Source organism: Dipodomys spectabilis, unplaced genomic scaffold (genome assembly GCF_019054845.1).
Source record: "Dipodomys spectabilis isolate Male_0828 unplaced genomic scaffold, ASM1905484v1 ptg000019l, whole genome shotgun sequence".
NCBI lineage: Eukaryota > Metazoa > Chordata > Mammalia > Rodentia > Heteromyidae > Dipodomys > Dipodomys spectabilis.
The window spans coordinates 11,174,234-11,190,324 of NW_024870696.1; the positions used below are offsets into that span (position 1 = coordinate 11,174,234).

At 36.2% G+C, this 16,091-nt stretch overlaps 2 protein-coding genes across 2 annotated transcripts; both read right to left on the reverse strand.

The window, feature by feature from the left end:
- Positions 1–61: 61 nt before the first annotated feature.
- LOC122103935 (olfactory receptor 8U9-like) lies at positions 62–985 on the reverse strand. The gene has a single exon (XM_042674619.1). The coding sequence runs from the start codon at positions 983–985 to the stop codon at positions 62–64; it is 924 nt and encodes a 307-aa protein (XP_042530553.1).
- Positions 986–1,065: 80 nt separating this feature from the next.
- LOC122103936 (putative olfactory receptor 14L1) lies at positions 1,066–16,091 on the reverse strand. Its single transcript, XM_042674620.1, has 4 exons — positions 15,920–16,091; positions 12,000–12,946; positions 3,419–3,478; positions 1,066–1,179 (listed from the first exon to the last, which is right to left on the reverse strand). Exons 1-4 carry the CDS (start codon positions 16,089–16,091, stop codon positions 1,066–1,068), a joined length of 1,293 nt encoding a protein of 430 aa, XP_042530554.1.

The following is a 16,091-nucleotide window of genomic DNA, read 5'->3' on the forward strand; positions in this document are numbered from 1 at the left end:
TGCATAAACAAACTAGTACAGGCACCATCCAGAGCCATGTGCTCCACACAGGAAAATACATCTACTTGGATAGAACAAACACTTTCTTCAGGGCCATCTGCATGTCTCTGTTCCTCAGACAGTACACAAGGGGATTCAAGCTGGGTGTGAGGACAGAGTAAAAGATGGATACTACCCGCCCTTGAGTGGGAGAGTACTGGGAAGAGGGCCTCAGGTAAGCAAAGCTTCCAGTGACGTAAAACAGAACAACGGTAGCAAGGTGAGAAGAGCAGGTGGAGAATGCCTTCTGACGACCACTGGCTGAGTGAATCTGAGCAATGGTAGAGATGATGAGAACATAGGAGATGATGGTGAGGGTGAAAGCACTGAGGATAATGCAGCCACCCACGGCAAACCCAACCTCCTCATTCATGTGAGAGTCACTGCAGGAGAGTCTCATGATGGGGGAGCTGTCACAGAAGAAGTGGTCAATGACATTGGGCCCACAGAAAAGGAGAGAGAAGGTGTTGGCAGTGTGGAAGATGGCATAGAGAGCTCCACTCAGCCAGGCCACCATGACAAGCTCTGTGCACAGCTTCCTGCTCATAATGACCCCATAGAGGAGAGGTCTATGGATGGCTAAACAGCGGTCATATGCCATAGATGTGAGCAAGAAGCACTCAGAGGCACACATCATTACAAACAGAAAGAGCTGAGCCACACACTCCCCAAAGGAAATGGCCTCAGAGCCCATTAGAGAATTGGCCAGTGCCTTGGGGACAGTGACCGAGGTGTAGCACATGTCCAAGAAGGACAGATTTTTTAGAAAGAAGTACATGGGCGTGTGGAGGCGGCTGTCTAGAGTCACAGCTGCAATGATGGAGATATTTCCCAAGACAGCAAAGAGGTAGATGAAAAGGAAAAAGAAGGTGCTAATAAGCTTCATTTCGGGCATATCTGAGAAGCCCTTAAGAATAAATTCAGTTACAGTGGTCTCATTTTTCATTTTCCTTTCTAAATTGCAGAGCGAAGCCAATAGCATTCAAAAGGACTGATGGTATTTGAGAAAGGCAGTGTAAAAGAAAGTCACAAGGTGGTCCGTAGAGGAGCAGGGAAGTAGCTCTGATGCCAATCATAATTCACCATTCTCATGCATTTGGCCCTTGTTTTGCTTTGCTTTCTCTCCTGCTCCTTCACTGTCTGAGAGTTAACAGATTCTAGATCAATGAATAAGCATGTACTCTTTTGAATAGTAATCATACTGAATTCAAAGGATAGTCTTATTCATTTGGTAATTATCTACAAATCAAATGTTATATTCACTAAGGTGTATTGATGTTGCTTAGGAGATGGATTAAGGTATTAATTTTCATCGGAATGCTCACACACCTAGTTTGTTTGTCCTTCTTTCCTTCCTCTATTCATTTCTTTATCTGTGCCAATTGTGGGGCTAGAACTCAGGGTCTTGCAGTCTTGCTTGGCTTTTTCCCTTTCTTGCCACACCTCTACTTTTGTTTTTTTGCTGGTTAACTGGAGGTAAGAGTCATAGATTTGTTCTCCCAGGCTGGGGAAGACTCCAAACTGGGGTCTTCAGATCTCAGCCTCCTCATATCTCTTCAGGCGTGAGCTACCAGCTCCATTTTTTCATATATTGTTTATGCAATATAATCTTACTAACTTTGCGTAAGCTGGCCTCCAATTCACCATCCTCTGTCTCTACCTTTTAGTAGCTAGGTTTGAAAACTTGTATTATCATGTCTGGCATCTATCAGTCTTTATATATAAAATATTAGTGATTATTACAGGAAATGAGAAAATAATAATGTTAAAAATCATTTAAGCATACTTTAATTTTGAAAAAAATTATATATATCACTAGGCTTAAATTTAAGGCCTCATACTTGCTATACTGATGCTCTACTACTTAAACTGAATTCCTTGCTCTTAATTGCTTTAGTGATTTTCCAGATAAGCCCTAACATTTTGGATGGGCTGGCATCAAGAACTATATCCTGCTTTCCATTGCCTCCCTCATCGCCATTGCCTGTTGGTGTAGATAGGGTATTGCTAACTTTTTGCACAAGCTAAGGAATTGTGATCCTACTGATCTTTGTCTGCTGTGTACCTAGGAGTTAAGATTTGAGCCCATCTCTGACCTTATCATCATATTTTCCTAAGATACTATATGGTCAAAAACTAACAGAATTTCTACTCTTCTAATCTCCATATGATTTGTAAAGTACTACAAATTATGAATTTTAGGAAATGTCACTGGATCAGTTTGGTAAGATTTTCATAACAAAGTAGCCCATAGTGGTTGGTTTAAAAAATGCAAATATATTTCTTACAGTTTTGGAAGCCAGAAGTCCAAAAACCAAGTGTGGGGCAGGGTTCATTATTCTGGAGAGCTGTAAAGGAAGGATATATTCCAGCTTTCCCTCCCAGGACTATAGATAGTTGGGTAAATAATTTCTATGCCTATCAGCATGTAGATTTCCTTTTATAATAAGGACATGAGAATATTTACTATACACATTACTACTACTATGACTACTACAACTACTGCTATACACACACACACACACACACACACATACACACACACACTTGTCTCAGAGGTTATTGTAGCATATAGATTCCATGCAAATTAAAAGAACAATGAAAATTTTTGAAGACAGATATTGATGAAGGAAATTTCTAAGTTACCACATAAAGAATGGGAAGGACTGTCATTGATTGAAAGGTTACAGACTACAGCTGGAGAAAACATGCATGTTTATGAAAAACTCTGTCTACATAGCCAAATAATTATGGCATTTGGAGAAACTCTTCAAAGAGTGCAACAAATTATATAACATTCATTGTAGCTTTCATTAATGACTACATATGTTTAGAATGTGTAGCCCACTGAATGTAGCTGTCATCTTGGATTAAACTCCACCTTATCCATATTTGTTCTATATCTTTTATAGCTTTTTTAGTTTATTTTGTTGTAGCTTTACATATTACCCAAAGGCAGCATTACTAAACAAGTAGGTAGAACTTTGTTATAGATTAAAACTATATGTAAAAGAAATAAACTTTAACTATTGAATTCTTAGTTTTTTCTTTTTCTTTCTCTTTCTCTTTTGTATCTCTCTTCACTCTCACATGCATAAAAAACAGTGAAAATCAACTGTATTAATCAAAACTTACAAGATTATCTTTAAAAATATTAGTTAAAATGGATATTTGAATTAAAAATATTATAACATGAATATCCACACTAAAATGGATTCTGTATGCTATGGAATGAACTTACCTATTATATTTCTCAAAAATCTGAAAATAAATGCAGGTATTGTTAAGCATATATTGTTAAACTTTTGCCTCACAAAATGTCAACATTTGAAGAGGTAAAGCAATTTTCAAAGCTATGTTTGGGTTTTTTTTTTTTTACCAAAACTGGAGTGTTACCTAGGTGATTTAATCGTTGTTCTAAACTTATCTGTAGATATACCTAGGGGAAAAAAGAATAAAATGAATAAGAAAATCAGAATATTTTTAAAAGAGAAAAATACATTGAAGGATGGATAGAGATGGGACTGTGGATCAGATCAAGAACATTTCCAGCGATAAAAGTAAATCATGAACAAAAGTTAGAGACAGTAGTTAGACCTGGAAGCACAGATTCATATATAAAAGCAGAAAGAAATCAGTGCTGAAATAAACTCACTCAGACCTCTCTTAAATTGATAGAACTTTGTCTGAGATGAATATCCCAAGATTCATCCTAAGAAGCTGTTTAATTACCCTAAAAATACTCTGATATTTTCCTTCATATGCAACAGCAATGTGTGATTAAGCCACCATTCACACACATGAATAGCATCTATAATTTAAGCTCTGTTATTTAAATTAGTAACGGGCTAAAAAAAATTATAATCCTAAAAGGGAGATTAGAGATTATTCCCTAGACTTTAGACCAGCCAGAGTGGCTAGGGTAGCTCTCCCTGGACCTAATTTTTGAAAGAATTCCTACAAGGCCTTCTCTAATTAGTTCACCCCAAATATCCAGTAGTTAGTAATTCAACCCATGTGTGCATAAAAATCCATATGAAATACCTATTTATTGTTAGAATAGAAGTCAAATTATACTAATATAGAATTTAAAATCAGGCTGCCACCATAACTGAATTGCTTGTTCTTATTTGAGCACTTTTCCAATGATTGAAGAAGGTGCATTTTAACTTGTCACAGTTTGATTCCTGCTTTCCCAAATGAAGAACTGATGTGTTTACAATTTGTTCACAGTTTAAAAAATTGAATATATTTACAATACTTTGTGACACAAGCTGTACTAATTTTGTTAACTTTATTTTCTGCCAGTATTAGCCAGTTCAACATAAAGTGTGTTCATTATTCCAACTTACACAACACAATTAATGCTGAATTTTATGCTAGATATCTAGTTATATAAGAAATAATTACTTTGTTGCAAAGATTCATTATTTTTATTACTTTAAGAGTTTTTTAAATAAATATGAGAAATGAGGTTATATGTATGCATGCTAAAATGGTAATAGGACTAGTGTGAAAAATGATTCAATGAGCATGAGAATACTAAAATCTCTTCAAGATCCTGATTTCAGCCTGAAATCTCTGCTATTTTGTAATCATGATCCAAGGCCCATCTGGGCAAAAGTGAAAAATCTGTGTAAGACCAATGGAAAACCATTTGGTATACAAACCAAAACAAGAAAAATAGACCTAAAAGGGAAAAGGGTTTGGTTCAAGTGGTAGAGCACTTCCTTAGGAATCTCAAGGCCTTCAGCTTAATCACAAGTACTAACAAAAACTAAAAAGGAATCTTTTTAGTTTCTGGATAAACACCTCTATATAGGGTGGCTAGACTATAAGGTAACATTTTAAGGGAACATCCAAACTGTTTTCATTATTTTCTTTATTTTCCGAAGATATATGTCCCAATCCAATAAACCACACAAAGTTTAACAGTGGCAAAGCCTTGAATAATTCCAGTGAATCTCCCATGACTCAAAAAATTATACTATTTGCTCTTTGTCTCCTTACCAAATAGTTTGCAAAACATAAACTAAGCCAGATCTGATGGCATACTCCTGCAATCTCAGCACTGTAACTGTGATAGGAAGATAGTGAATCCTAGGGCAACATGGCTACATAGGATAATCCTGTACCCAAACAACATACACACATAAATTTAATATGAATTTTATATGCCTGTATAAATAATTAAACTTAAAATATGTTCTATGTATATCAACATATTCTGTTGTATATCTACATATATAATAACACACAAAATTCAGCACTTTTTTTGTATCTGAACAATGAACAAGATGAAATTGAAATCAGAGAAACAACTCCATTCAAACCATTAATACCTAGGAATAAACTTTCAACAGGAGAAACACCTCTATAATGAAAACTATAAATCCCTGAAGGAAGTAATCAAAGAAGACATGGTATAAAGGAATGACTTGGATGTGTTCACATTCAAAGTGAAAGCACAATTAGTTTTGAAATGCTTTCTTTCAGATTTATTTTGAAGTCTAGCAATCAATCCCAGATTTACAACTTTTACTACTGTAAAAGAAAAAAAAGAGAAGCAGAAAATTAAATAAGATGTGAACATATTGAAATTTAAGATTATTTTCTTGTGTTGAATGCCTCAAAGTTGTCAATATCATATGCCTTTTCAAATTAAACTATGCATATGTTACTCAGGTATAATGAAAATCGAATCAGCTTTGCTTTGAAAACTATCAATTTGATTCAAGAACTTATGGGCAAGCCAGGATCTGAGGTTCATGGTTTGAAACCAACCCAGGCGGGAAAGTCCATGAGATTCTTATCTCCAATTAACCACCAAAAAGCCAACAATATACCTGTGGCTCAAGTGCAAAGTGCCAGCCTTGAGCAAAGAAGCTAAAGGACAGCAGCATGGCCCTTGAGTTCAAGACCCAGTAATTCACACACACACACACACACACACACACACACACACACTGTATAGATACTTGTAAGTAACAAATGTCAGAAATAATAAGTATCTGAATCTGCTCCCTCATATAGATGCACCAAATTGCGATTGAGGAATGGGAGAACCAAAAATCATGAGGAAATAGAAAGGTGAGAAGGTAAATTAGAAAACAGGATACAGCTCTAGACCAACATTGAGGCAATTCTAGATCTCCTACAAGATCTATGCTCACTGTTGGTGGAAAGTAACTCTCCTTGTTTACAAAATAGCACATCACGAGATACTTTATTTTGCTCCTAATGTTGAATCTAAGGCACCATGTTGAATCTGAGGTCTTGAAAGATCTGAAAACAAATAACAAACTTGACTCAAGAAGTCGTGAGATGCCTAGTGACAGTGTCCAGAAAGAGGTAACAGAAATGTACCTCCGTCACCTTACTTATGTAACTGTAACCCCCCAGTTAATCACCTTGACAATAAAATTTTTTAAAAACACAACCACACGAGGCTATCCTGGAGGAGAAGAGGGTCTGACGTGGATTTGCTGAGTTTAAGGAACAGGAACCATGGGCAGTGAAGCTTGAGGTAGCCAATTGCCCTATCCTCCCTGGCAAAGAACAAGTCCCATGGTCCAAGGTTCACCACGGAAACAGAACAATTACCCCTTGGCTGTCAGAGTTCTCCAATTCCTGGAGCCAACTGGCTGCAGGGTACTGCCAGTTGGGGTTTGGGACTAAGCTGGAGGACTTGAAGGAACAACCACAGCTGAGGGTGGCTATTGTGTCTGGCAGGAGATAGCCACAGAAGGTATCTTTGGACAAGCAGACTAATGTGCTCCTCCTGAGATACACTAGGAAGGTTCAAAAATGAAATGCAGTGGTTTGTGGCCTTACTGCCTGAAGATTACAAGAAAAGCTAAGGATACAAGATGCTGGCAGATGCCCAGCCTCCAAGAGCTGGAGGTGAGCTGTGGATGGTTGTTGAGATGTGGAGATGAGAGCTGTTAAGTACAGGACTTGAGGATCAGGTTATTTCCACCATCCCTCTCCATCCAACAGAGCAGTGAAATGCTTGACAGGTCACTCAGATTACCTAAGTCCCTCAGTTCTCTACCACCAGATCAGGACTCAATGCTCTATTTGCTCCCCTACTATCTGGGACATTCAAGGGATACCCCTAAGCTGGAATGCTTGTGATACTAAAGATACAGACATGGGGTCTATGCATCATGTAGGATCCTGTCTAGTCCACAGACTTCAAAACTGCTTTGTGGCCCACCCTGAACTCCAATAAATGACTATGAGAAACTTCTAGGGAAAAAGAAGCATGGAAGCAGACATTGACCTGTACTGGCCCCACCTCCAACTTCCAACATCAACTCATACACTAGATGCTACAAGAAGCTTTCCAGTTGGTTTTCCTGTCTCTGAATGGGGCTGAAGATCACTTACATGCCTAAGCACGTAGGTGAAAGTTTAGCTACTAAGCTAACCCTTAGTCCAATGATAAGACACTACACACCAATTCTGCCCCACACAGGCCTGCCCTGAACACTAAGAACACTTCCCCAAAATTTGAACACAGATTCACTCCTAATGGACAAGCACAAGAAATATGAAAAATCTAGACAACATGAGTCCAAAAGTCAACAACTATACAGTAAAGGACAACAACATTAGTGAAGGAAATGAAATCTCAGTTCACAAAATAGTTATAAAAATGAGCAATGGTGTCACTGTAACCCTTCCGTACAGTATTTTTACAATAATAAAACACACAAAAAAATTTTAAATGAGCAATGGGGCCAGGCCTGAAACAAAAAAATAAAAACCATCTACATTACAACACACACAAGCTATCCTTCATAATTGAAAAAGAAATAAGACCCTCTGTGATAAACAGAAAGAAAAGGAATTTGTGACCACTAAGCCAACACTGCAGTATATACCGGAAGGATTCTATGTGGGGAAGAAGAGGCAAACACTGGGAAAATAGGCAAAAGTGATTATCACCAGATGAGTAGATAAACAAATGAACTTTAGGAAAGAATAAAACACAACAAATTTTTAAAAGTCAAAATTGTATGCATTACTGCATACTTTTCAATGGTAACCACTCTGAATATTGAAGACACGAAGGCTTATTATGTGAGAAAAGCCATCTTTACTATCAAGGAGTATTGCTTTCTTTCTGTCAATTTGTGTTATTTTTATGAAAAGCTCCTGCGTTGGCCAGATGGTTGGCTCCCATGGGTTGTACTTTAATTAAATACCATTCCTGTTATGCCTTAAGAAATCTGTACCTTAGTTAAAACATGCTGTTGCAGATTGTGAACCTAAGCTCAGCCAATCTGAGCAGAGGGGCGGGGCCCAGTGCATTAGAGATAAAAGGGGAACAGGCCACTGCTCTGTGTGCTTGTCAGATTTTGGGCTGCTTGCACACCAATCTGCAGAAGCAAACATTGCCTTTCCAAGTTCCTTTCAATTGATGCCTTTATTCCTACTCCTATTCCTATTCCAAATCAACATCCCAAGGCATACCTAACCTAACTCTAAATGTTAATGATTTCAATTTTCCAAAGAAAAGACACAGAATGCCAGAGTAGGTTTTAAAACAAGGCTCAACCATTTGCTAGTTACCAGAAATACACTGGCAAAGCCAAGTAGAGGCTTACAGTGAAAGGAGAAGTAAAATGGAACTGAAAACAAGGATTAACTATACTCGTCTCATTAGGCAGACTACAAAGCATAATTACTCAGAGAAAAGATCACTTCTTATTGATTAAAATATTTATGCTACTCAATTATACTAGCCTGTTTTCTCTCTCAAAATCCAAGGCTGTTTTTCTTGTGTTTTTGTTGTTTCTATTGAGATATGAGATCATGGTGTAGCCTGGTCTCAATATGCATTATCCTCCTACTTCCGGTATTCTAAGTGCTGGGATTCAAGGTATGTGCAGCATGGTCAGTGCAACTACTATTTTTCCACAGAAAACTATCCTAAAATGTACACAAATTACAAAGACAAAAGCAAAGACCATGTTAAACAAAATACTGGAAACACCTGGAAAAAAACATGTTAAGTGAAGTAAGTCAAGCGCAGAGAGACATAGGATAAATGTTTTCTTCATATGTGGAAGTTAGAATTATACACACACACACACACACACACACACACACACATTGTGGTGTAGTATCCAAATGTAAGTAAGTGTATTAATAGAAATACGGTAGATTCGGGGATACCTTAAGCAATATTTTTTTAGGAAGACTAACAGTTCAAAAAGAAATGCCTGGAATTGTGTACTAGAAGTAGGGGGCTGAGACCAAGAGGGGGAGGGTAGATGAATGAAGAGAGGAAGGGGGAATATACTGATAAAATTCAATGCATTTCTACAGAGAGAATTGAGGGAATGGATAGGGTTGGGAAGGATGGAAGAGGAAAGTATGTGTTCATATTCTACTTTGTTGAATGGCAACTTGTTCATACAACTACTTATAGTTATAAATAAAATTAAATATATATATTTAATATATATCTAAATATATGTTATATATTCATTATATTTATATATTTATTATTTTATTTATTTATATTTATTATATTTATATTTATTATTATATTTATATAGGTATATATAAATATATCTATATGAACCAATTTCTTCCATCTCTAATCTCATCATCAAAGTCCAAACTGAAAGCACAATTAGATATTATATTACTTCATATCTATTCTAGTGGCTAGTATCAAAAAGATACAAGATAATGCCATTGAGAATAGATGGAGAAAATGGTTACCATGTATACAAGTCATAAAGCCAAAAAAACTAAAAGTGGGAATCACACTCTGGGTATGTACCCAAAGGAATTTAAATCAGTAGATTTATGAATTTTCATGTCGATTGCAACTTTATGCATGATAACTTAGATGCAGAAATAATCTATGGAGCCTACTGATAAATGAGTTGCACAAATAAAGTGCTATACATGTACAGTGCAATATGACTTAGTTTGAAGAAGTGGGAGATTCTGAAATTTATGACACAAATATGCAAACCCACAGGGCATTTTTTTCTTTTTTTCTTTTACTTTTTTTTTATTGTGAAAATACCATACAGAAGGGTTACAATTACATGGGCAAGGTAATGAGTACATTTCTTATAAAGCACTGTTGCCTCCTCCTTTGTTTCCCCTTCCCATCCCTTCCAATCACCTCCCCCTCGCCTCTAACCCTCCCCCACCACTGTATACAGTCAAAGTTGTAAAGTTCGTTTTTCCACATAACGCCCACAGGACATTTTGGTGGCAGAAATAAGCCAGGCATAGAGAACAGAATGATAATCTCATTTATATATGGAATTATAAAAATTCAAACACAAAAGTATAGAGAATTGATAACCAGAGAAAGGAGAGGAAAATAAGATTTTTCTAAAGGTTATAACATTTAAGTAATAAGAGTAACTTGTGATGACCTATTGCACTTCACAGCATGGTTATTTAATACAGTATCTTTCAAAATAGAGAAAATAAAATTCCAAATACTCTTACTAGAAAGAAATAATAAATATCAGAAGCTATGGAAATGTTAATTAGCTTGATTTAATCACTCTACATGGTTAAGTATCTATAAAAACATTATACTATACTCCATAAACATATACAATTATTTGTCTATTAGAAATAAAATTTAAAACAAAGTTTAAAAATATAGAATAAGGGCACTAGTCAGATAAACTTTTACATATTCAAACAATGATATTCTGTATTGTATAAGTGAATACCCAGAATATACCTTAAAGCATTTTAGGAGTGACACTCAATAACTTGCAGAAGTTCTTTTCTAGAGAAATAAAGTGCAGAGAAATATAGAGAACATTTTATCTGAACACAATATTATGTTTATTAAAAATCAAAACAAGTATCTTTCACCTGAACCTTCATGTTCAAAAAGTATAAACCCTGATTCTTTATCAGACTATTGAAGATAAAATTTTCCTCCTATGTAAGTTTAATAATTGAGCTTAGAAGATTTGGTCCCAGCCTATTTGATCACACTTTCCAATGATGGAAAACAACTAAGTACATACTACAATTGGTTTATTTTTTTATTAATAAGTTTTTTATTGTGAAAATACCATACAGAGGGGTTACAATTACATGAGCAAGGTAATGAGTACATTTCTTATCAAGCATTGTTGTTTGTCTCCTCCTTTGTTTTTCCCTTACCATCCGGGCCCTCCCATCTCCAGGACTACACTGATTTCCCCTCCCTACCAAAGTTGGAAAGTTTGTTTTTGGACATAGCATCTTGTACATTTAATTATTGCAATGAGTCCACCTGTTTCCCTATTTAAACAATTTGTTTTTCCCTTTCCCTCCCCAAATTATACCAACATCAAATACAGTGAAAACAGGGATTATACCGTGGGGGAGGGGCATACAAAGCAACAAAATAATCATCTTATAAATACATTAGAAACAATAGCAAGAAAGAAAAACCACTTGAGTCCTTATCTTGGAGTTCATTTCACCTAACATGAACTTATCTGACTTTTCTGCTTGTCTCAAACATATACTATTTATTTCAGACAAGGGAAAACATGGGACCTTATTTCTTTGAGCCTGGCTTACTTCACTTAATGGTTTATTTTTATTTGGTTGTTTTTATTATATATATAAATCTTATTTTACTGGATTAGTACATGTATACCAAATAAAAATTAATGTAAGTATAATTTTACTCTAAAATACTTAAAGAGGAAATGTAAACTTAATAAAACATTGAAGTACTTAACAGCTAAGATGAATATTTGTTCATAAGGTCTAATATTTTGCACAACCCAAATTATTTTCTACTGTAATAAAGGATTGGATTTATGCCAACATAGTATTTCTAGACTACAGAAAATTTCCAATTAACAATGAGGAAAGGGCTCATCAGTATGTTGGAAATCTACGCTCAGGAAGCTTTCCAACTGCCTGGCTAGAAGAAAATATCATGAATATGAGTCCCTGACCCAATTTGCTTTAGCAAGCTGCCTTTTGAGAGCTGCCTTCATGTCCTTATTCCTCAGACTGTAGATGATGGGATTCAGGGTGGGAGGTACAACTGTGTAGAACACAGGCAGGAGAAGGTCTGCAAAGGAAGGGGAATTTGAAATTGGCTTCACATAGGCAATGCTACCAGATACTAGAAAGAGTGTCACCACCACAAGGTGTGGAATGCAGGTGGAAAATGTTTTTGATCTACCCACCTTGGATGGAATCCTCAAGATGGTGGAGAAAATGTACACATACGAGACAGTAATTGAAACAAAGCAGATTATCACAAGACTGGTTATAAAAACCATGACTCTAATCTCACTGATTATCACTTTGGAGTCCAAGAGGCTTAGCAGCTGTGGAATATCACAGAAAAAATGATGAATTGTATAGGACCCACAGAATGGTAAGGAGAAAGTAGATGTCACATGTAAGAACCCAGAGATGGCGCCACTGAGCCACGACATGGTCATCATCTTGACACAGGCACCTTGGTTCATGATGACCTCATAGTGTAAGGGCCGGCAGATGGCCACATAGCGGTCGTAGGACATCACTGTAAGAATGGCCGTCTCAGTGGAAGCCAAGTCCATGAAAAAGAATACTTGCAGAGCACATTCAAAGAAAGAGATGAAAGTATTATGAGTAAAGGAATTGACAATTGATTTAGGAACAGTGACAGAAATATAGCAAAAATCTAAGAAAGACAAATTTCTTAAAAAGAAGTACATTGGCGTTTGCAGGTGGATATCCACAGTGGTAAGCACGATGATGAGCAGGTTCCCTGTAAGAGCTGCCAGATAAACTAGCAAAAATAAAATGCCATGTGTGATCTGATCCTGCAAAGAGTCTGAGAATCCCATAAGGAAGAACTCAACAGCTTCAGTTCTGTTCCCATCATTTGTAGCCATTTCATTTCTACCTAAGAAAAGAGGAGAGTAAATTACACCTATCTATCTGATCATGTATTGTACAGTAAATCATCCCAGAAGCCACATTTTAAAATGTAGAATATTGGAGTCTTTATTATACAGTTAACAGGCTGCAGGCCACCAGTTGTTACAAAGGCCTGCAGTATGCAAATACACATAACAGAGCTAGGAAACATACTAGAAAGGAAAGAAATACAAAAACAATACCAACAAGGCAATTCAGCTCCAATGGAGGGTAGAATTAGGATGCCATGATGACTGGAGACAAGCCAGGAGACAGGACATAGGATAAGATCACAGAGACACACATGGCATGGTGTCCTGGCAGCTGGGCTGGTCCGGGCAAATAGGGTTGGAAGTAGGCAGGAGATCTACAGGAAATTCCCAGGCCAGGCACTGGACTGACAGATTCAGTAACCTATCAGCCAAATGCCCACCCCTTTCTCCAGGGATCCAGGCATGCCTATCACCTGGGAGGCAGGTGATGGGCAGGGGCTTTTCCTTTCCCCATCATGAAGATAAGATGCCAGACCCTACAATCCACCATGTGGCCAATATGGTGCCAGCAAGAACTGATCTCCTTACTTGAATTAAATCAAGAGTGTACATATGTAAATGTGGAAGCTTTCTCAAACAAATCTAAGTGATACATATAGGACTTTGTATCTAAGATATACTTGCATATACAAGAGTTAATAATATACAGCAAAAATATATAGCATCACCAAGATGCCTCCAACTTGAATAAAATACCAATATTATTTATATGTATTTTCTATACAGATTTATTATGAATTTTATTGTTAGTTTCTATGTGAAATTGTAGAATGGCAAGTCATTTGCAATAGTTCCTCTCAGTTTTATTGCAAAGAAAAAGCATTATTAAAAATCTATTAACATTTTTATTTCACAACTATTCAGTGAGATCAGTCACAAACATAAAAATGCTGTGACATCAACTACATATTTCATGTAGTAACAAATTGACATGATCTTGGGTTCAATGGTTCATAAGGAACAATTCTTAAATAAAACTTATGCAAGTTAATGGTCAACCTAATAATCAGAAGAGGCTGATTAACAAGAACAAAGGAGCCAGGCACAGAATGCTTATACCTGTAATATTAGCTATTCTGGGAGCTGAGATCTGAGGATCACAGTTCAAAGCCAACCCCCAGCAGGAAAGTCTATGTGACTCTTATCTTCAATTAACTACCAAAAAGTCAAGTGTCCGGTGCCAGCGGCTCAAGACTTTCATCCTAGTTACTCAGGAGTCTGAGATCTGAGGATCATGATTCAAATCCATCCCAAGCAGGAAAGTCCATGAGACTCTCACCACCAATAAACTACAAGAAAAAATCCCTAAGGGAGCTGTGGCTTAAGTGGTAGAGCGCTAGCCTTGAACACAAAGAGGCACAGGGACACAGTTGATTGCATCAGGGAGTAAGATTGGTTTTGTTGGTATTGTCACTCACAGAAAACTTAAAGACCTGATGATAGCTAGATATTGAAATATATATTACCCAATGGTTTTTTGGAGTAGCACTTTTAGAATCCAACTAATAAAGACATTAATAAAATATTTATTATATTATTAGAATATAGTTATGGATTTGGAATTCAGACTACATCTTCAACACTGACTTTAAATTAACCGAGTATTTATTATATGTCCAAATTATCTAGATAGAGAAATTGCTGTAATAATTTTTCTAGTGTCTGTTTTCTTTTTTATACTTTCTTTGCTTTGATTTAATCCCATAAACTTGGATCTGAGTTTAAATTTGTATAATGTAGTAATCCAAACTCAGAAATATGTATTTGCCTTTTCAATTTTGTAGAGAAATAACTTATACAGCATAAATACCATCAATTTATGTCATGCAATTCTAGGAACTTGAGTAATTGTACAATCTCAGCAGTGTACCACCATTAGTTAGAGCAACATGTTTACATTCTATAAAAATATTCCTTAAATATCTTGGTATGTAATATTTTACACTGCCAATTTCCATTCTAGGCAACCATTAGTTTCCTTGCCCTTATTAAACTGGTCAACAATGAAATTGAGAAAGAAAACCAACAAAGAGTAAATTGAATGTCCTGCAAGGGGAAATCTTGTATTTATTACAGTTTTTGCTTATTTACACTGCCTATGTAGCCTATTGACCTATTGCTAGACGGACATGAAGCACTTACTTTGAACAGGAAAAATAATTTCATTGCAACTCATCAAGGGACAATTGTTTTACTCAAAACAAATTAATAAACTATATTATGACATGAATCATCAGGATAGATATCAAGAACTCTACTGTCAAGGGCTAACATGCAAGAATTGAGGTAAGTTATTGGAACTGCCTGATCAACCAATTTTTTTAATTTTTAATTTTCTTTTTTTTAATTTAATTTTATTTTATTTGTGAACATACTGTACAGACTCCTTTGGTTTTAATTTTTAATTTTTATTTATTGTCAAGTAGTTGTGCAAAGAGATTGTATCTAAGACCTATAAATATATTGAGAAATTGTTATAATAATTTTACAGTGTCCATAATTTTTTACAATAACTCAGTTTGTAGGTACAGTACATCACAATTTCAACTCTTTCATCCATTCAAGATTGTTTTTAACTTAAACCAGTGCAAACACTTTAAGGTATACACAAAACATTGCTTTTATCCAACATGCCACTCATAAATACATCAAAACTTTTACCACTGAAAAATTGAATCGTAATTTAAGATGCGTGTCAAACAACACTCTTTTTCTTCCTTGTACCTTCATCTTATTCAATGTATACACCCAGAGCCCAAATAGAAGAAGTCAGAAATACAATTCATTGGTTAAAAATGAAATATCAAATGAGTAACACTTACTAAGATCCAGTATACATATGTTTACAGGTTAAACTGGAAACAACTCTGTAACAAGTATTTAAAGATATTTTAAAAAATAAATACATTTAGAGAATCCGTACAGGCCGCAGCCTCCATGCCTCTCTGTGATCGCCGGGCCTGCGAGGTGGAGCAGCATGTTGGACACGCAGTCTGCTGAGCTCCATGCTGCTAGTGGGCCATGGCACCTCTGCAGGGACATGCTAGCCTGGCGCCTGCGTGGCTGCGAGTGGACCAT

Excerpts from the sequence above, each read along its gene's own strand:
- LOC122103935 (XM_042674619.1), bottom strand. The coding sequence starts at position 985 with ATGAAAAATGAGACCACTGTAACTGAATTTATTCTTAAGGGCTTCTCA.
- LOC122103936 (XM_042674620.1), bottom strand. The coding sequence starts at position 16,091 with ATGGTCCACTCGCAGCCACGCAGGCGCCAGGCTAGCATGTCCCTGCAG. Across the intron at positions 12,947-15,919 it reads CCTGTACGGATTCTCTAAAT|GTAGAAATGAAATGGCTACA; the intron begins GTATTTATTTTT and ends CTCTTTTCTTAG. Across the intron at positions 1,180-3,418 it reads TAGGTAACACTCCAGTTTTG|ACAGTGAAGGAGCAGGAGAG; the intron begins GTAAAAAAAAAA and ends GTTAACTCTCAG.